The 21,125-nt window shown below is 56.1% G+C and overlaps 1 protein-coding gene across 1 annotated transcript; it reads right to left on the reverse strand.

Moving 5' to 3' along the window:
- Positions 1–2,653: 2,653 nt before the first annotated feature.
- TFAP2E (transcription factor AP-2 epsilon) lies at positions 2,654–19,744 on the reverse strand. The gene is made up of 7 exons (XM_051832042.2): positions 19,405–19,744; positions 18,657–19,133; positions 18,071–18,122; positions 7,024–7,246; positions 5,643–5,761; positions 5,070–5,211; positions 2,654–3,080 (listed from the first exon to the last, which is right to left on the reverse strand). The coding sequence occupies exons 1-7, from the start codon at positions 19,429–19,431 to the stop codon at positions 2,798–2,800; spliced, it is 1,323 nt and encodes a 440-aa protein (XP_051688002.2). The 5' UTR covers positions 19,432–19,744; the 3' UTR covers positions 2,654–2,797.
- Between the last annotated feature and the right edge of the window lie 1,381 nt (positions 19,745–21,125).

Raw genomic sequence — 21,125 nt, forward strand, 5'->3', positions numbered from 1 at the left:
AGTGGAGACTCTTGCTGGGTCTGGCCTTCAGTTAAAGCAGAGCATACTTCCAGCCTTCCTGCCATGTGCCCTTTCATATGGGTGGAGTGAGGCTTTGAAACTTCTTGGGAAATCACCTTGAGTGGGGATGTCGAGACTCTGTTCCTAGCACACCCTTCACTTCTGCCACACACCTCAACATCTGTCCCTCACAGCACCCCTGCAAAAAAGGAGGACATTCCAGGTCAAGGGAAGAGTGAGTGCACCAGTCCTGAGGCACAGAGCAAAGTGGTAGTTTGAGGGACAGAAGGGAAGCTAGTGTGCCTGGGGCAAAGTGAGTGGCAAACAACAGTTTGAGATTGAAGTAGGCAATGTGCAGATTGTGCAAAGCCTTAGCATGAAAATGCACCAGTGATAGGGAGACCAGTTGGGGGCTATTGCAGTAGACCAGAGGACTAGGTGATGGCCATGGCGATGGAAAGAGGAAGAGGGACTTGGAGTCAGTAAAACTTGTAGAGGAATTGAGCACACGGGAAGAGCCAAATGAGACTCCAGTTTCCTGGTCTGGGCAGCTGGTGTAAGGTGGTGCTATTCACTACAGTGAGACAGTTGAGGAGTGAAGATTTGACTGCTTGAATCAAGTACTCCATTTGGGCATAAGTTTGAGATGCCCATTAGACAATCCAGTGTAGACATCAGGCAGACAGTTGTAAGCCCAGGCCTAGAATTCAGAGAGCAATTGAGGCTGCAAATATAAATTCAGGAGTTAGCAGCACATAGATGATATATAGAGCTGCAGAATTGAATGAGACCATCTAGGGAGAGAGTGTGGATTGAGAAGAGAAGCTGTGAGGAAGGCCAGCATTTAGAAGTCAAAGAGAAGGAAGCTCCAATGATGAGAGTTGGAATCAGTGAGGTCAGGGGAAACCGGAAGTTGGGAAACACAGAAGAGAGCGTTTCAGAAAAGCCATGTCAAATGCTGCTGTGAAACCTAGAAGAAAGGCCTTTATTTTGACATTGTGGTCGTTGACAGCTGAGCTGCATGGATTTCAGTAGACCGGTATAGAGAGAAGCTAGACTAAAGCAAACTGAAGAGTGGATTGGGGGTGAGTTAGGGGAACAGTTTTTCAACACCTTAAACTGCAAAGGAAATGGAGAAAGGATTTGTTTTATAAATTTGAGCAGTGAACCAGCAGATGGAGATTCTCTCTCCCTCTCTGCCTCACAAATACATTTTTAAAAAACATTTATTTATTTGAAAGAGTTGCAGGAAGAGAGGGGGAAGACAGACAGATCTTCCATCTGCCAGTTCACTGCCCAAATTCCCACAATAGCCAGGGCTGGGCCAGGCTGGAGCCAGGATCCAGGAGCCATGAGCTTCATCTGGGTTTCCCACTTGGGTGGCAGGGGCCCAGACACTTGGGCCATCTTCTGCTTTTTCCAAGATATTTTCAGGGAGCAGGATTGGAAGTGAGGCAGCCAGGACACAAACCACCCATATGCGATCCCAGCACCACAGGACACAATGCTGGCCCCTCAGACTTTTAAAACAATGCTTTAAGGAGCTACATTAGAATTTTCATCACACACACACACAGACTTACCACAGTTAGGGTAACATATCAGTCACATAGACCTAACAGCCTGACTGGCACACTTACCCACAGGCCCACAGTCACTGATCACTTGACACACATCTGTCACACAAACCAGTAGGCACATGAGAATCCAAACAGACCCACCAACATCTGCATCCCCTCTTGGAGCTGCCCACAGCCCCCTCCTAAAGTCTCCGCTTACAGGCTTCTTTTATCCCAGTGTGACCTCTTATTTTCCAGGGTTTGCCTCTCCCCAGTGACTTTGTCCTCTTAGGAGACAAATCTAGGCCTGGGCTGAAGGAGGACAGGGAGGCTTCCATATGAAAAAGTTTTATTAAGAGAATGAGAAAGCGACATGAGAGCTAGGGAGGCACATCACCTGCAGGGCAAGAGAAACCACAGCAAATACAAAATCCCAGTGACAGCCTCGGGGTGCCTGACACACCCCTAGTGACAGTCTTAGGGTACCTGACACACCCATCATCCTTCCCGGGCCACCCCAACGCCCTCTGCAAGCAAAAGCACCCCCTCCCTCCTGGTCCAGCCAAAAACAGTGAAATAAGTCCCCACTGACTGTGATAAATAAGTCGCACTGGACATCTTTAAACTTTCAAATTTAATGACAACATACATAAATAAATAGGACAGACAGCAGTAGTACCAAGATGAGCAGCCTGGATTCAGGTTCTGCAATTTGTGCTTTATGTTCTTTGTTTCTTGAGGGCCCCTCCTGCCTGCTTTTCTCCACATGTGGGAAAGGCCCAAAAAGCCCACTGGGCTCTCCTGCCAGCACCATTTTCTGTGGGTAGGAGATTCTGGGAGAAGGGGCGCCAGCTCCTCAGCACCTCTGTTTTGTTAACAGCTCCCTCCTGCCATCAATAAAAAACAGGAAGGTGTCAGCCCCTAGGCGTACCCACTGCTGCGCAGGCATCCCAGTGGGAAGGACTCTGCTCCGGGAGCCAGAGTTTTCACAATTTCTTGTCCAAGCCCTTCTCAGCCATCAAGGGAGAGAAAATTGCACACATGAGATAGACACCTGGGCCTTAACTTAGCAAGAAATGCCGACAGAGGCCACCCTCCCTTGATCCAGCACAGATCCCTGACTCTGTGGACGAATGCCTGACTTGAATCCCACCTTTTAGTCTTTTCAGGTCCACCCTCAGGAGCTGAGACTCTTTTCTGGCCTTGGGAGCCCCCTAGGGATGGGGCAGGGAAAGCGGTTATTTCCGATGCTTGGCGTCCTTCTCCGAAGCCTTGCTTTCACCCTGCCCACTGCTCGCACTGCTTAGAAACATCTTGTCCAGCCCCTTGAGTGACTCCAGCAAGTAGTTCTGGAAGGCAGTTAGGGCAGCACAGATGGCGGGCCCGCCAAAGCCGTGGGTGATGAGGCTAAAGTGGGTCAGGCAGCTCTGGACTCCGGGTTCCAGGATGAGTGCTGGGCGGCTGTTGCCCAATGGTGAGCGGTCCTGTGCCATCAAGTCTGCAAACTCCTTGCAGATCTGCCTGGTGCGGAAAGAGGGTCAGAGGTTTAAAAACAAAGGCTTGAGCCCAGAGAAGGACCTGCTGCACGCTGGGCACTTTCTATGCATTATCTATACAATTGCTTACCCTCCCGACAATCTGCAAGTTTTACAGAAAAGAAACAAGTTCAGAGGAGTTAAGTGACTAGCCCCGTAGCACACAGTTAGTAAATGGCACATGCCAATACCCTACCGTCTCTCTCCCTGTGGATGACCTGTCCTCACTGCCTTATCCAGGAGGGTCTCCTTGATCCCCCTGCCTACACAAGCACCTAGTGCTTCCCAGAAGTTTGTCTTTGAAATAATTAGGGAACAATCTAGAATCTGCCTTATACATCTGAAATAATAGCTGGCAGCAAACACTGAGGCCTAGATGCTGTGCTGAGCACACTGAACGCATGAGCTAGCTTGAACCCTGCCAGTGTCTCAAACACACCTGGGACCCAGGAAGAGCTCCACTCGTGAGCTGGTTAATGCCTGAGGCAAGCCCGCCCTAGGGCCCTAGGTATGCATCTTCAGCTACAGCCCTAGCGGCCGGCCGCAGCCTCAGTGCTATCTCGGCTTGGAAGTCCTGTGAAGCTGTGATTTCCCCCTGCTTCAGGGACTGGAGGAAAGCCTCCACAGAGGGACAGTACAGCTGTGACCCGAAGGGCTGGATTAGGTGGGGGACCTGGCCGGTGTCCTAAGCGGGAGCAGAAGGGCAAGCCCAAGGAGGTGTGGTCAGCCAGGGCGGGTGGGGGTGGTGGGGCCCTCCTGTGAGGAGCTTGGATCAGTCTACAGATTGGGGGTTCTCGATTCCACAATGGATCTCCTGTGGTCTGAATGTTTGCATCCTCAAATTCCTCTGCTGAAGCCCTGCCCTGCAAGGCGATGAGAACAGGTGGGGCTTTGGTGGGGTGACTAGGTCATGGGAGTGCAGCCCTCAAGAATGGGATTGCTGCCCTAAAAAGAGGCCAGAGACCCTGACTCCTTCTACCACGTGAGGACACGGCAGAAAGGTGCCATTGACCAGAAAGCGAGCCCTCAGCAGATTCTGACCCTGCCTTGATCTTGGACTTCCCAGCCTCCAGAACTGTGAGAAATAAACTGGCTATTTTTTTTTTTTTTTTTTTGACAGGCAGAGTGGACAGTGAGAGAGAGAGACAGAAAGGTCTTCCTTTTGCCGTTGGTTCACCCTCCAATGGCCACTGCGGCCGGCGCGCTGCGGCCGGCGCACCGCGCTGATCCGATGGCAGGAGCCAGGTGCTTTTCCTGGTCTCCCATGCGGGTGCAGGGCCCAAGCACCTGGGCCATCCTCCACTGCACTCCCTGGCCACAGCAGAGAGCTGGCCTGGAAGAGGGGCAACCGGGACAGAATCCGGCGCCCCGACCAGGACTAGAACCCGGTGTGCCGGCGCCGCTAGGTGGAGGATTAGCCTAGTGAGCCGCAGCGCCGGCCGTAACTCTACCTTTCAAATAAATAAAATAAATCTTAGAAAAAGCTAAGTCTTAGTGGACTCTTCACTCATGAAACAGACCCCGAGGTACCTACCCCCAGCACCTTGTTTGAAAATCAATGCAGTAGCAGTGTGAGCCAGGGGATATTCTTGGGCAGAGGCGCTGTGCATGTGCAGTGAGGTGGAGGGGGACTCGGGGTGAAGGCCCAGGAGTGAGAGGAAGAGGCCTGAGCTGAGGTCACAGGAGTCAGGTAAGGCCTGGGGCCTGATGGTGGTCACTGGAGCTAGGAGGTGCTGGGCAGGGCTCAGGTGGTACAGGGGAGGTTCGGGGCTTGGGGAGGCCCAGACTGGTGCTGCCATGGGGCAGTGAGTGTAGTGCCCAACATGGCCTCTGCTAGCCTGTATGTGACACTGTCTACTGCTACATGGAACCCACAGATGGTCACATATGGTACCATATGTGGTGTCATATGTCTGCTCAGGAGTGGTGTCCATTGTACCTGTGTATGGTGCCTGTGCGTGGTGCCCTCACTCACTTGGCAGCCAGCAGCATGCTCTTGCGGCTGTGCAGTCCCCCGGGGTCGGCATGCTGTCGGCACAGGTACTCAGCGGCTGCCTTGGCTGGGAACTCTGTCTCACAGACGTAGCTGAAGTCTCGGGCCAGGTGCACAGCCTCTCCTGCGGGGAAGGGAGCTGTTGTTACTGCCAGGTGTGCTCTGAGCCTGGAGCCCAGCCTCGAGCCTCCAAGGCCCTGAAGGGGGCATCCTGCTTCTACAGACGCTGCCCTCTGATTTCCCTTGCAGCCCACCGGCAGCCCCCATTCCACTGCCCTCCCCTGGGGCCTCCAGGGCTGGGCTCCGAGCTCAGAGACCGGAGCCTGGCCCACAGTGTATCCCAAAGCCAGTCACCGGCCTCAGAGAAGTGGGCTCCTACCTCCTCATTCCTTTACCACATTCAAACCCTTTACTGCACATGCATGTGTGTGCATTGTACAAACAGGACGACCAGACATACACCTTACTCTCATGCTACACAGAGCACACACACAGATACCATAACACTACACACATCTCGCAGTCATGCTCATGCCCGCCCAAGGCCTCCCTCACCTTCTACCAACGAGGTAAGCAAGGTCACGTTGGCAGCCTTGCGACGGCCAGCAGGCAGGTTGAGCCCAATCTTCTCTAGCCGTTCCCGCAGGCACCGGCCCCCATTCTTGGACTTGGCCCTTGACATGATAGGGAGAGACAGACATACAACTATGAAGACAAGAGAGAAGCATGTAGGCTAAGTGACCCCAAAGGACCTTGTTCCCCCCACCAAGCCCTGTCAAGGCTTAGGTCTGGCCCTGGGCTGCTCTGGGGACTCTGAGCAAGCTCCCAACCTCTTCTGACCTCACATATTTTGCAGCCAAGACAGGATAAGGAGCTCCTCAATTCTCCATCCTCTCAGCAGGAGGAACCAAGGCTGGGGAAGGATGGGCCAGCCCCTGTGGTCCTTTCCCCACAACTCAGCATGCCAGCTGCACCATCACCGGCCACCCAGGCACACACAGGCCTATATGCAGACATGCAGTGAGACACATAGGGTGACAGGTGCACACAACCACCTGGGACCTCCAGACACACAGATGAACACGCACTGAGGGCAAAGAACACAGAGACAGACACTGATGAGACAGATGTATGCAGAGCCAACGGACACCAGGGACAGCAGGAACACAGAGACATTCACCCCAAGTCAGGATCCCAGGGACTCACACAGGTCCCTCCAGGGTGCTCAGAAAGACCAGGAATGAGGAGCTGGCCCCCATAACTACACAAATGCAGCCCCACACAGAGGTGCAGACGTGGCATGGACGCATGAGGGCTCCAATTGCACATGCACACACACGGAGTAGGAAATACTCCTGCCCTACAGGTCACTCACGCGGGAACCCTGCTGGCCACCCCTCACTATGTACACACGTGTGCGTGCACACACACCTGGGTGGATGTACACACTATCCTCAGACTCATCAAAACTCACAGTCCTGAAGCAGAAATACTCTTCCCAGGCACAAGGACAGGCACAGAGAGGACACACAGCTATGAAGACAAACCATCGGCTACCATGCTCCCCACCCCAAAACAACAAAACACACCCCAGCAAGGCCTGTGCAGCAATGGGGAAGGGGCCTTAGGTCTGGGGGGAGGGGTGGAAATCAGCTCCCTCTCTCCCCCAGACCCAGCCATGTCTGTCCTGCCCAATGTGGGCAAGTCCTCCCATCCCGTCTCTGTGCCTAGGCTCTGCCCCCTCCCTACCCACAAGACCACAGACCTGTGGAAGCTGCTGGGGACCCAGGCCTGCCCCCAGAGCATGCACAATCCAGAGTTCCCGGGCCCTCGTCTCCCAGGGAGACCGAGGCAGGGATGATGCAGTGGACTGGAGAGAGGTGGCTCTCGGATGCCCTGAGGAGCCCGTGTGGGGACTGTGGGCTGGCCTTCCTACCTGCGGAGGACACCTCCCAGGAGGGAAGCGTTGAGGCACTCGGGAGGTGAGAGTCGCCGCTGCACCTCCCCCACCGTCACCTTGTACTTGGACGTCGAGCTGAGCAGCGAGAGCCGACCAGGCACGGAGCAGAAGACCTCACTGGGGTTGGTGATGCCGCCAACCAGGCTGTCTTTGGCCAGTGAGATGGCCGAAAGGCTGCTGGCTTTGGAGGGAATGGGGACTGTGGAGCAGAAGCAAGGGCAAGAGAGAGAGAGAGAGGGCGACACTGAGCCGGCGGCCACAGCACATGGCACAGGCCAGCTGTGGAGCAGGTGTACTGACGACGTACCAGCTGCACACACGAAAGGTCCCAGTGTCTTTCAGAGGGAGGCCCTGTTGCTCTGCTTTACAAAGGGAGAAACCAAGGCCTGCTGAGGTTACAGTGCCTCGCCCAGGTTCATGCAGCCAACAGGTGTGGAAACTGAACCACAGACCCCTCCCATAACTAGGCTTGTTCCTCTAACGCTTGGGCAGCTTCGCAGAGTCTCAGGGTTTGGCAGGTGCCACCAGAGAAGCCTGAGCTTGTGTGGGACTCCTGGGTCACTATGGCAGGGCCTACCTAGCTGGTTTGAGCAGCCCCAGGGAGCCCCCAACCTCTCCTTTCCCACTTATGACCCCCAAACTCCCACCCTCCAAGATCGGTGAGGGGCCTGGGGGCTCGGTGTAGGGCCCTGCTGGACCTCCAGCCCTGGCTCCTTCCTGCCGAGTCACTCTGGGACGCTCAGGAAGAAGGAGACCGGCTCTGGAGTCATCTCCTTCCAACACTCCCTAATTATCTACTAATTATTGATTGTCTTGGCTCTAAAACAAAGTTCTTCCTGCAGTCTGGCCTCCATCTTCCTGCTTCGCTGCTGGGGGTTGAGCATCTGCATCTTCAGAGGAAGCCCTTGGCCTTTTCAGGGCTGAGAAAGCCTTTGTGTGGGGAATGGGGCTAAGCCTGCTGAGCACCCACTGGGTGGCCCACCAAGGGGCTACACTTATTGTTGGCACTTCACAGATGAGGGGTGGAGGAGATGGACGCCTAGAAAGGTGAAGAATCCGGCCTGGCAGACTGAGACCCAGCTGTAAGCCCCAGGACTTCAGTCTCAAAGACAGTGAGTGCTTCGTCTTCCAGCCGTGCAGCAACTGTGCGCTAAGCACCTGTGTGACAGGAGCTGGGCCAGGCCTCAGCACACAGAGAGGTTTGGTCCCTCCACCCTTCCCCTGTCTGGACGAGAGTCCCCACCCTCCACCAGGCCGGGGACATCTCCTCTCCACCCCGTCCTTCCATCACCGTGTCCTGTGGCCTGGGATGTAGCCCATTCTCTGCGCACCTCGCCTTGCTGCCTCCTCCATGCACTCTGCACAGCCTCTGCTCCGGGCTCCCTTTCTTTCTGAAATGTGCATGAGTCCACAGTTCACAGCCCAGTGCCCAGTCAGTTCCCTGAGGGTCAGATCCAAGCTGTGTAGCTGGGCAGAATGAGGTCACCTCTCCACCAATGAGTGCCCACAATACACCACGGGGTTTATGAGAACAGCTCTGTGGAGTGGATGCTTTCTTTTATCCTTGTCCCAGGTCAGAATGAAGAAACTAAGGGCGAGCATTGTGGGTTTAAGCCTCCTGCCCATACTGGAGTGCCTGGTTCTGGTCCTGGCTACTCCGCGCTTCTGATCCGACTCCCTGCTAATGCTCCTGGGAGACGGCAGGTGATGGTCCAGGTACTTCGTTCCTAGTACCTGGTTCCTCGTGAGATTGGGACTTCCTGGCTCCTGGCTTCAGCCTGGCTTAGCCTTGACTGTTGAGGCATTTAGGGAGTGAACCAGCAGATCTCTCTCTGCCTCTCCTTTTCTCTCTTTCTGCATTTATTTTTATTTTTATATTATTTGACCGGTAGAGTTATAGACAGTGAGGGAGAAACAGAAAGGTCTTCTTTCCGTTGGTTCACTCCCCTAATGGCCGCTATGGCCGGCACTGCGCCAATCCAAAGCCAGGAGCCGGGTGCTTCCTCCTGGCCTCCCATGCGGGTACAGGGCCCAAGCACTTGGGCCATCCTCCACTGCCCTCCCGGGCCACGGCAGAGAGCTGGACAGGAAGAGGAGCAACCGAGACAAGTACCCGGCACCCCAACCGGGACTAGAACCCCGGGGTGCTGGCGCCGCAGGCGGAGGATTAGCCAATTGAGCCACGGCACCGGCTCTGCATTTTTTTTTAAAGATTTATTTATTTATTTGAAAATCAGAGTTACACAAAGAGAGAAGGAGGGGCGAGGGGAGAGAGCAAGTGAGCGAGCGTCTTCCATGTGCTGGTTCACTCCCCAAGTGGCCGCAACAGCCAGAGCTGTGCTGATCTGAAGCCAGGAGCCAGGAGCTTCTTCCTGGTCTCCCATGTGAGTGCAGGGGCCCAAGGACTTGGGCCATATTCCACTGCTTTCCCAGGCCATAGCAGAGAGCTGGATCAGAAGAGGAGCAACCGGGTCTTGAACCAGCACCCATATGGGATGCCAGCAAGCAGGCGGCAGCTTTACCTGCTACACCATGGCACCAGCCCTTCTGCTTTTCAAATAAATAAGTAAGTCTCTTTTTTAAAAATGAAGAAACTGAAAATGCAGAGGTTACAATGGCACAGCACTTAAGAAGCAGAAATGGGTCTTCGGCCTGACTGCTGGCTCTGCAGTTCCCCTCCTTAACCATCGCACTCCATCATCTCTCCCAGCTGTGTTCTGGCTGCTGCTTAGCCCTCTTGCCTGCTCCCCACTTGTCCTCTGGGCTCAAGACCCAGGCTGCCAGTGGAAATCCCATGTGGGCCACGTGTACATTTCCTGGTAAGCACACTGTCCACTTAGAGCCCATCTCAGTCCAAATATGCAGCAGCCACTCACAGTTAGAGGCCACCAGAGTGGATGGCACAGCTGTAGAAGTCCAAGGGCAGGAGGGAGATGACAGGCAATGTAAGTGAGATGTGGACACCAGGCTCAAGCGGCCACTCTGTATAAAGCCACAAACCCAGCATTCCCCTGAGTAGGGCCCTTGCTCCCCTCGGCCTCGGTAGGGACCGTCCCAGACCCCTCAATCCCATCCCTGTCCTGACTGTCCTGTCTGTCCCATACCGTCTTCACCCAGCCAAGGCAGGGTCGTGGCACAGGTGGCCTTCGGTGAATAAATGAGTGAATCAAGGGCCCTCGGAACCAACGTGGGAACAGGGCGGCGCCCACAGCTCAAATGTCAGGGTGGCCATGAGGGGAGCATCATTCCTTTGTTAGCAGCTGAGCACAAAGCCACCCTTCCTCCAGACCCCCTGTTCAGGCCCCAGCTAGGGTAGGTGGGGAATGAGCACAGCCCCACCCCAGGCCGGCTCTCTGTCTCTAGGACAGGGCCAGAGCTGGGGTAACCTGGGAATCAAGGCACACGGCATTTTAATACAATCTTCTTGAAAACTAATGTTGTGGCAGCATTGTGGTGTGATGAGTTAAGCTGCCGCCTGTGGTGCCAGCATCCCATATGAGAGCTGGTTTGAGTCCCAGCTGCTCCACTTCCCATTCAGCTCCCTGCTAATGGCCTGGGAAAGCAGCAGAAGATGACCCAAGTGCTTAGGCCTCAGCCACCACGTGGGAGACCCGGAAGAAGCTCCTGGCTCCTGGTTTCTGCTCCTGGCCCAGCCCTGACTGTTGCAGACATTTTGGGGAGTAAACCAATGATGGAAGATCTCTCTCTCTCTCTGTCTCTCCCTCTCTGTCTTTCAAATAAATAGTAAATTGAAAAAAATAATAATGGAAAAATCTATGATGAACAAAACATCAAAATTTCCCATCAAGGCAGGCTCTGCCTCACTCACCTCAACCTAAGCCTGCCCCTGCCCCTGCCCCTGCCCAGCATGAGGGCCAGGATGTCCCGACTCAGCGGGCACCAGTGCCCTCCTTCTCTGCCCTCAGTTGCATCTCCCAGGCCTGCACACACCATCCCCAGGTTGTCTCTTAGCTTTGTCCCTTTGCCCTGAGGGGACTTTCTGGGGTGATGGAGTTAGTCTGTATCTTGGTATTTTAGTGGTTACATTTATCAAAATTCACAGAAATGTACATCTAAAAAGGATAAACTGTACTGTATATAAATTATATCTCAGGTTTGACTTCAAAAACATAAAACTACAGGGGCAGGCATTTGGCCTAGAGGTTCAGACACCCACATCCCCCACTGGAGTGCCTAGGCTGGATCTCTGGCTCCACCCCTGACTCCAGCTTCCTGCTGATGCAGACGCTGGGAGGTTCCTGCCACTCACAAGCGAGACCTAGCTTGAACCCCTGGCTCCCAGCTTCAGCCCCAGCCAGGGGTTGTTACTGCCATCTGGGGAGTCAACCAGGGGGTGGGATATCTTTATCTACCTCTGTTGCTCTGCCTTGCAAATAAACAAAACTACATAAAACCACACACTAATAGTTAGAAATAAAAAGGGCAAGGTGACTGTCTTCCCTCCCATCAGCCCTAGCCAGAAGAAGGGGTCAAGGGAAAAGGAAATTCTCTCCTCCAGCAGCCTCCTCCATCCAACTTCAACTAAGTACAGAAAAAGGTATGTTCTCGTCATACACACACCAATGATGCTGTGTATACCGGCACTTATTCAGCAGACAGACACAGCCTCTGCCCTCCGTGAGCATGTGAGAACGTGGGCGTGTGAGAACGTGGTAGTGTGCACATGGCCATCTGCAAGGGTTTCTCCTGCGGATGCCTCTGCAAACAGGTGCGGCTGAGAGCGAGTGCATGATGTGACACAGGGACATGTGTTCGTGTATATGAATGACAGACCATGCTGCTTTCCCCACTTTCCCCTTTTCCTTAGAGCTTCTTCTTTCAAAAATGGCAAGGCAGGGAATGGGGGCCAGTGTTGTGGCACAGCAGGTTAAGCTGCCACTGGCAATGCCAGCATCCTCTATCAGTGTGCCAGTTCGGCTCCCTGCTACTTGGCTTCTGATCCAGCTCCCCACTAATGTGTGTGGGAAGGCAGTAGAAGATGGTCCAAGTACTTGGAGCCCTGCCACCCATGTGGGAGATCAGGATGGAGTTCCAGGCTCCTGGCTTTGGCCTGGCCCAGCTCTGGCTATTGTAGCCATTTAGGAAGAGAACTGGCAAATGGAAAATCTCTTTGTCTCTGTCTGTCTCTCTTTCTGTCACTCTCCCTTTCAAATTAATTAAATAAGTAAATCATAAAAAAAAAAATGAAGCCCAAGGTTAGGGAAGCAGGTGGGCTAGGAAAGGGGTAGACAAGGAGGTAGGAATTAAACTAACACGCACTGCAGAAGGGAGCTGGAGTTCATCCCCGACATCCACAGGACAGCCCTTCCCATGGCGACTCCTGAGCTGAAATGAGCTACTCGTGGTGTCCCCAGGTCACACACACAGCAGCCATTAACAGACATAAGAGCTCCCAACCTGTCAGACAACACACACATTTATGCACTTTGTCCACACATGGTGGATATAACCTGGGGAGTGTACAACAGACTCTCCGGGAGGCCTGTTAAGATTGCAATTCCTTGTAAAGGAAAACAGAGGAGAAATTTTTACGACTCTGGGCTAAGTAATGAGTACCTTAGATAGAACACCAAAAGCATGGCTCTAAAGGAGAATACTGAGAAATTGTACTTCATCCAAAAATTTAAAATGCTTGCACCTCAAAGACACTATGAGGGGGCCGGTGCCGTGGCTCACTTGGTTAATCCTCCGCCTGCGGCACTGGCATCCTATATGGGCGCCAGGTTCTAGTCCCGGTTGCTCCTCTTCCAGTCCAGCTCTCTGCTGTGGCCCGGGAAGGCAGGAGGATGGCCCAGGTGCTTGGGCCCCTGCACCCACATGGGAGACTGGGAGGAAGCTCCTGGCTCCTGGCTTTGGATCAGCTCAGCACCGGCCATTGCGGCCATTTGGGGGGTGAACCAACGGAAGGAAGACCTTTCTCTGTCTCTCCCTCTCAACTGTCTAACTCTGTCAAATAAATAAATAAATATCTTTTAAAAAAAGACACTATGAAGAAAATGAAAAGACAAACCACAGACTGGAAGAAAATATTTTTAAATCATATATCCGATGATATATATCCAGAATATATAAAGAATCCTTACAACTCAATGACAGTCTAATCAGGAAACCATCAACTATGTGAGCAGAGATTTCATTCAGACAGATGAGCACGAACAAGTGCTCAACACCACGAGTCATTAGGAAAATGCAAATGAAAACTGTACTGAGATGCCACAAGATGTTTATAATAACAGAGGCAGCCAATGCCAAGTGTCGGTGAGGATCTGGAGAAACTGGAGCACTCCCACGTGGCTGCTGGGAATGTTAGTACCCTCACTTTAGAAAGCGGCTGGGTAGCTTCATAAACATTAAATATAAACTCCTGATACAATCCAGCAATTCCACTCCCAGGAATTTACCCAAGAGCAATGAAAACATATGTCCACACAAAGGCATGTCTATGAATCATAGCAACATTATCTGTGATAGCCAAAAAGTAGAAACAACCCATCAACTGAACAGTACATCAACAAAATGTGTGACAGCCATACCATGGGGTACTACAGAGCTGTAAAACGAAACAGACTCAGCAAATACAACAGGGATGAGCCTCAACACCAGTATACTAAGTAAAAGAAGCTAGATGCAGGATTTGACTTATGTAACAGGTCCAGAAGATGCAAATTTATAGACAGAAAGCACATCAGTAGTTGCCTAAGGCTTGGGGTGTGAATGGGAATTAACTATAAATGAGAAGGAAGAACTGTAGGGAGTGATGGAAATGTCCAAAATGGACAGTGGTGATAGTTAATGTAACACTGCGCATTTACCAAAAAGCATCAGATTGCATATTCTCCCAGTGGGAGAATTCCTGGCCTGTAAATTTTACCTCAATGACCCAGCTTAAAGATGCAAGTTGTAGGGCCACAGTTCCAGGGGACTCCCACTCTGCAGACGTGAGGTGGTGCCAGAGAAATCCGCTCTTCTCAACAGCTCCTCTCTGGGCATCCTGATACAGACGGCTCCCTGGCCTGCACTTAGGGGACCGCTGGTCCAAAGCCTGGGAGTGGGGACAGTGGAGGAAGGCAGACAGGAGGGAGGGACTCTACCCCAGCCCAGCTGAGTCTCCTCAGGTCCCAGAGGTGTTTGTTAAGCTTCCTTCTCATTAGCTGCCAGAAAGTTGCTTTTAAATATACCTTTTATTTATGTGTATATGTATGTATTTAAAAGGCAAAGTTACAAAGAGAGGGAGAGACAGACAGGAGAGAGATCTTCCATTTGCTGGTTCACTCTCCAAAAGGCTGCACTGCAGTGGCTGGCCCAAAGCCAGGACTCCATCTGGGCCTGGCACATGCATGGCAAGGACCCTTTTAGCAGGGAGCTGGATCGGAAGTGCAGCAGCCAGGACTCAAACCACTGCACATACGGGATACCCGTGTTGCCGACTGCTACTTAACCCACTGCGCCACAAGGCTGCCCGCCCCAAAATCTAGCTTTTCACTCACCCTGCTCTGAGCTCTTCTACGGCTCCCACCATCCTCAGATAAAGTTCCAACTCAATCTGCTAGGGCATTGTTCTTTTTGTTGCTTTCTGGGGCAGACCATAGCCTGGGGGGCAAGTGAGGAAGGGTTGTGGAAGTAAAACAACAGATTCTGTCTTTATGAAATTTTTTTATATTTTGCTTATCAACAATTTGTTTAATTATTTATTTTTAACTGCTGCATTATTACTTATCTTGGAGTGGGCATTTGGCACAGAAGTTAAGACTTGGGATGCCCGCATGCCATCCTGGAGTGCCTGGGTTCAAGTCCCACCTCCACTCCTGATTCCAGCTTCCTGTGGAAGTGCACCCTGGGAGGCAGCAGGTGATGGCTCAAGCACTTGGGTCCCTGTCATGCATGTGGGAGGGCCGTGCTGGGTCGCCAGCTTTTGGAGAGTGAGCCAGTGGATGGAAGATCTGTCTCTGTCTCTCTGCCTTTCAAATAAAATGAAAATAAATTAAAAATGTAAGAACACATATTATTTGATTAGGAAGCTTTTTGACATCCTCTTCATGACCTCACCCACATCCTGGACTCTGCTTGGAGATGCAGGCAGGAGCCCAGACCCTGGCACCCCCCTTCTCCTTCCCCAGAGCCTGGGGAGGGTGACAGTCTACATCAGCCCCTGGCCTGAAGACCCCCTGAGATAGGACAATGTCGCCTGCCGACAAGAATTCCCCAAACCCCCCCCCCCAGAAGGGGAGGGGAAATACATCCCAATTCTCATCCGTAAGCCACTCCCCTCCAGCTGCGACCCTGTAATCTTTGTAACCAGCGGCTGCCACCTGCGTGTGCTGTGCCTAAAAGGGTGAAAGCAACTTTTTCAACACCTTCTCTCCCAAGGCAGTCAGGCTTCAAAATCTGCCACTCAGTCATTCAACAAGCACCTACCACGCACCTGAGACGGTCCAAACGTCCCTTGTTTAGGAGGCGGCCCAACCGCTGGCTCTCAAGCCCCTCCCCGAGCTCTCCCGGTGTCCTGTGCTGACCGCTCACTGCACTTCTCAGCTGGGGAACATGCCTGGCCCAGCTCCACCCCGCCTACCACCCATCCACCTGCTTTCCGTGTCGCTGGAGCTGTTGCAAAACTAGAGATGACAATGCAGGCAAAAACCAGGGGTCAGCCTCTGCCCTGCCTGCCACCCCTGACCCACACTGGGGCTGCCAGGGGCGGCGAACCTGGAAGGGTGGGGTGGGGTGGGGTGGGGGCTTTGCAGTATCGGAGTCAGCGGAGATTTTACGCGCCTGGTCTGGGATCGCAGAGCTTCCAGTCCCCTCTCTGCTATACTGGCCATGACCAGGCCCCGGGCCCCCGGGCAGAAGGGAGGATGCTTGCGATGTGGGGCGGTTCAGCCTCGGTTTCGTACGCAGGACCCCGAATGACAGCGTCGCAGCTGCCCCCGCCACCAAGGCCAGGAGGACCCAGAGCGATGCCCCTTCAATGCCGGGGCGCCTGCGGGGTAGAGTCCACAGGGTGCACCGGAGCCTCTGGTGCCATCCATTGGAAGGGCCTGAGGACGAAGGGCATTAAGCCATCGGCCCGACGATGACCCGAGAGGTTGCGGAGGGTCAGAGTGGACACTGCCTGCCACGGAGCTGCAACCGGGCATGCCCTCAGGGCTGCAAGGCTCAACCAGCTGCGGGGCGCCGGGCTATCCGCACAACAAGCACAACGAGCAGTGCGAGTTCGCCGTCTGAGAAGCAAGCCTCCTGCCGCTTCCCCCTTTGCTGCGGAACCTCGGGCGGGGATTCCACGTCCCGAGTGGGGCGCCCAGGTGCAGCCTCTCGCTTGGGTTTGGCGCAGCCTCTCGCTTGGGGTTCGGGTCGCCCACGCTCCTCCCCGCCGCCCGCGGCCACCGACCCGCTGCGCCCTGCTGGTGTGCGCGCTCGCAGCAGTCTGAGATGCGCAGCGCAGGGGACGCTCCCCGGCCGCTTGCTGTGGTTCTCGGGACTGCCTGTGGGGATCCCGGCGCACGTTCAAGGACCAGGGAATCCTGGAAGTTGATGTCTTTGGAAAGAAATCAACTCTGGGGCAATTCCAGTCTCTCCTCACGTCCTGCCTCCTGGCCGGGATCACGGTGCTCAGAGCAAGAGGCGATCCTTCTCCAGGGCAGAGGTCTCCCAAGTCCCTTCCCAAAATGCAGTCTTAGCTCCCTAGGGAGTCAAGGGAACTAGGTCCCAGCCTCTTGAGCTCAGCTGGAGTTGGGATGGAAGAGGGGGCGGGAGGGGAGCCCCTGGGGCGGCAGATCCAGCTCTCCCTTCCTCCGTGGGGTTGCAGAAGAGCTGGGTCCAGTGCCAGCGTCCTCCCTGTGGCCCTCTCCACGACAGCCTCAATTTGCAGACACCCTCCCCACCACACCCCCACCCAAGTTCAGGGCACCCTGTCCCTTCATCCACCTACTCCAACCTCCAGGCCTTTCAGCCACCTCCCAGCCGCTGCCCCCCCCCCCCACCCTGAGCCTCCCCGGAGAGCAGGTGGAGGGCAAACAGCCTGGGCTTGAATTCACTTGTTTGAAAGCACTGGCCGCGGGGCTCTGGTGGGCTTGGAATCCCCTCTTGCACGGACCCAGAGCTAGGGAGCTGGCCCACTTCCCGGGGCCCTTTCTGAGTCTGTGCCCCTTCCTGTCTCTGTGTGTCTCTCCTTTCCCAGGGAACCACAAGAACTTGGTCCTTGGGGGAAAATCCACTCGGTGGGTCTCTCACCCTGGCTTTTGCAAAGGTAAACACCCCTGGAAATACACAGGGAGGGACCTCACGTTTGTAGACGCCCTCAAAGAACACATTCCAGGTCACACGGAGAACCTTCACGCACGTGGAGACCCCCAAACACGGAGCAATGTGTCCCAGCACACACAGAGAGCAGCACACACACACTCACATCAGACATCCACGCGCCAGGAAACGCAAAGCCACGCAGGAGAGGAGCATGGAGCCACACGCAGGCCCCTGACGGAGGCCTACAGCAGCAGCCGCCACCCGGCCTCGCGAGCCACACTCTCACACCAGCTTCCCTCCTCCCAAATGGCCAGCAGCTCCGGCTGAGAGCAAACGGCCTGGGGAGATCAGAACACGCGCCCACCCATCAGCCCAGCGGGGCCAAGCTGGCAAGGAACGGGCACAAAGCGATACCAAGGCCCTGTAAGCTGGAAATCGTTTACCCAAACCCACGAGAACAGCGCTCCCGTTCCCACCTCCGAGGACACGCGGAAGTGGCTCAACTCGTTCTGCATCCACAAGAGCGCCCTCCACCCAGAACCGTTAGGCTCAGGCCCACCCGGGCGGCTCGCCCCGGGACCAGCTTGCCAAGCCAAGCCCGCGCCGCTGCCCGCACCTGGCCGGGCCCACAGCCTCGCCGCCCCTTTGCTGGGCTGGAACAAGCTCCCGGCGGCGGCCCCCCGCGGAAAACGTGGGTCCGTGCGTCTGGGGCCTGCGGCGTCTCACCCGGCACTGCCCCCGCGGACGCACAGGCATTCCTTACCTTTTTTGATCACCGACTGGTCCAGGAGGCTCATTCCCGGCTCGTCCACGGCCTGCAAGCAGAAAAGGGCGGCGTGGATCGCGTGGCCATCGCTTCCCAAGCCCGCGCTGCGCCGCATCCCTATGGGCTCTGCCTAATGCGCACCTGCGGCCGCTACGAGCGGGACCGAGAATCGCCGCGCTTCGGCCCCATCTGCGGGCGGGCTGGTGGCCTGGGAACCTCGCCTTAGACGGGCAACTACCGCGCGCCTCTTCGCACCAGGTGTGGCTGCCCCAGCAGCAGCCCGGGCCTGGGCAGGGATGCCCCGTGAGGCTCAACCGCACAGAGGGTAAGGAGGGAAGCAGCCCGGTCCCACCGAGGTATGCCGCCTTCGGGCACTGCTCGCGGACCTGGGGCCGGGCCGCCTGAAGGGCCAGACCCTGTCTAACCCAGGCTGTGGGGCGCATCCTCGGAGTCACGAGGGAAGCAATGCGGGCCCGGAGGAAATTCGGGGGGGCGTTTGCACGGATCGCTGTTTTGGTCCCCAGCCAGGCTGCAGAATCACCACGGCCTGTCCTCTGCACATCCCCAAGCTCTCCGGCCTCACCTGCAGGTCCTCCAGGCCAGGCGGAGCTGCCAGCCCCGGAAGGCCGAGGGGCGCGTCAGCCAGGCCGTGCGCGCCGTCGGCCAGGCCGTGCAGGAGCCTGGGCACAGCGGCGGCGTAGTCGCGGCGCGGGTCGAGGCCCAGGGCCCGGGCAGGCGGCGCCAGCAAGCCGGGCGGCTCATCGTGGGCGCGGGCGGTGGCGCGGGGCGCGGCCCAGGCGGCTTGCGGGGGCTGCGGCTGCGCCAGCGGCGCCAGGCCGCCGTACGGGTCTCCGGCCAGGTGCGGAAAGGCGGCGGCGGCGGCGTCGGGCGCTTGGCCGTAGGGCAGCGGCGGTTGCGGGTAGGGCGGCGGGAAGTAGGGCGGCTGGAAATCGGCGGCGGCCGGCGTGTGACAGAGCGGCGGCGCCGGTCCATAGGCCGCCTGCGGCAGGGACGACAGACGGGCCCCGCCGGCCGCTGCGCCCAGCCCGTCGGGGCGCTCCTGGGGACGGAGAGGGGCGCGTTAGACGACGCAGTGGCACTGAAACGACCAAGCCCGAGGGAGTCCTCCTAAGCTCGCGTGGGCCCCGCTGCCGTCCCTTCTCGGGGGCCCAAGTCCGTCTCAGAATGACCCGCGGGGCGAACGGGCGAGCGCTCTCAGCTGGCGGAGTCTCCGCGGCGCCCGCCCGCCCAGAGTTCGTTGGTGCGGGGACGGGAACCCGTGGAGGGCCTGGCGCTCCGGCTCCTCGACCCCCCGGTGCGGGGCTACTCACCATGGCGGAGTAAGTGTGCACCAGCATGGGGCGGCTGGGGCGCGGGCGCGGGGCGTGGCGGCGGCGGAGCCCTCGCCCGACGGCGAGCGCTGTGGGCAGGCGGCCCGGCCCGCGGGACTCTCGGGGCGGCGGCCAGGTGCACCCGGGCTCAGGGACCCGCAAGCATTCGTTCCTCAGCAGTAGGTGCCCCCGGGCGTATCCATGGAGGCGGGACTGACGGGCGCCGCTCGCACTTGGGGAAAGTCGGCGGGCGGGTGCCCAACGCCCGCCCTTGGCTCTCTGAGAGCAGCCCGCTCCATGCACTCCAGTTATAGTGGCGGGGGCGCGCCGGGCCTCCGGGGGCGCGCATTAAAGAGACAAGCTGTGGCCGCTCTCTCCCTTTTCCCCAGCGACCGCCAAGGAGGAGGTATGGCTTTGGCGAGACCAGCGGGGGTGTGTGTGTGTGGTGGGGGGGAGGCGTGAATTCGACCCCTGCTGGTCTAAGCCGCCTTGTGGGCTCACAGCTGGCAGTTGAGGCTGAGGCTCAGATGCTCTACGTTTTCTACTTCCATGACATCCTTGCCTTTGAGCAAAGCGCCACACTTGGCTGGCCTCAGTTTCATCGTCTGTAAAATGGGCATCCGCCATTTCTCGACCCAGCCCACCGGCCTTGGGATGCGATGGGCCCAGGGGAATGTGGAGGAAGTCCGCAGGCTGCAGACTCAGGCCCCCAGTTCGTGTGCACATGCATGCTGAGGGCCCATCGCGGTCTCCCGGAAGGGTTCCAGATCAGAACTCCTCCGAGGGTGCCCACTTCTTTCAGTACTCACAATGACTTGAGCCAGGATCTGGAAGGAGGTTGGAATCATGGACGGGCCAGAGAGAGTTGCCTGGGGTGGGGTTGGCATGAGGTGCACCTGACAAGGCACCAGGATGTTCCTGGGCTGATTGGGGGTAGCACTGGGATGTCCAGAGGCTGTGGAGGGAATCTGCCGTGACTTAGGCATATGGCTGGGCGCCCGGGGATTGCACTGACATGCACGGGTCCTGTGTTTGTGTGTTGCTAAGGCTGTCAGGTGTGTTCCCCACTTCTGCAGTCCCTCCCTCCTTCTCTCTCCTAAAATCCAACCTTCCTTTCTGGAGAGGCCAAGACAAGAATCCAAGAAAGGAAAATGAGAGGGAGGCTGGGGAGAATGGGCGTGAAGCAGGAAGACGCACAGGTAGTGGTTGTGGCAGCGAAGCACTGATTACATAACGTTGGCTGTTATGTTGGCTGTTTGGGGAGTGAACCAGCAGATGGAAGATTCTCAACCCCCCCCCCCCCAACTCTGTTTTTCAAATAAATAAATAAATAAATAAATAGATTTATTTATTATTTGGAACTGGGCCAGGCTGAAACCAGGAGCCAGGAACTTTTTCTGGGTCTCTGGCTTGGACGCAGGGGCCCACGCACTGGGGCCATCTGCTGCTGCTTTCCCAGGGACATTAGCGGGGAGCTGGATCGGAAGTGGAGACACTGGGACTTGAACCGGTGCCCACAAAGGATGCCAGCCCCAAGGAGTCGTCATTGGGAACTTTCCCCTGGGTGGTGTTGTGGCGCAGATCAAGCCACTGCTTTCAATGCTAGCATCTCATATCGGAGGACAGATTTGAGTCCTGGCTGCTTTGCTTTCCCATCCAGCTCCCTGCTGATGTGCCTGGGAAAGCAGTGGGAGATGGCCCAAGTACCTGGGCCACTGTCA

The sequence above is a fragment of the Oryctolagus cuniculus genome, chromosome 7 (assembly GCF_964237555.1).
Source record: "Oryctolagus cuniculus chromosome 7, mOryCun1.1, whole genome shotgun sequence".
Lineage (NCBI taxonomy): Eukaryota > Metazoa > Chordata > Mammalia > Lagomorpha > Leporidae > Oryctolagus > Oryctolagus cuniculus.

What these genes read in the sequence shown, in the direction of transcription:
- TFAP2E (XM_051832042.2), bottom strand. Translation starts at nt 19,431, where the DNA reads ATGCTGGTGCACACTTACTCCGCCATG. An exon ending in CTGGCCTGGAGGACCTGCAG is followed by an intron (nt 18,123 to 18,656) that starts GTGAGGCCGGAG and finishes TTCTGCTTGCAG; the next exon opens with GCCGTGGACGAGCCGGGAAT. An exon ending in GCTTACCTCGTTGGTAGAAG is followed by an intron (nt 5,212 to 5,642) that starts GTGAGGGAGGCC and finishes CCTTCCCCGCAG; the next exon opens with GAGAGGCTGTGCACCTGGCC.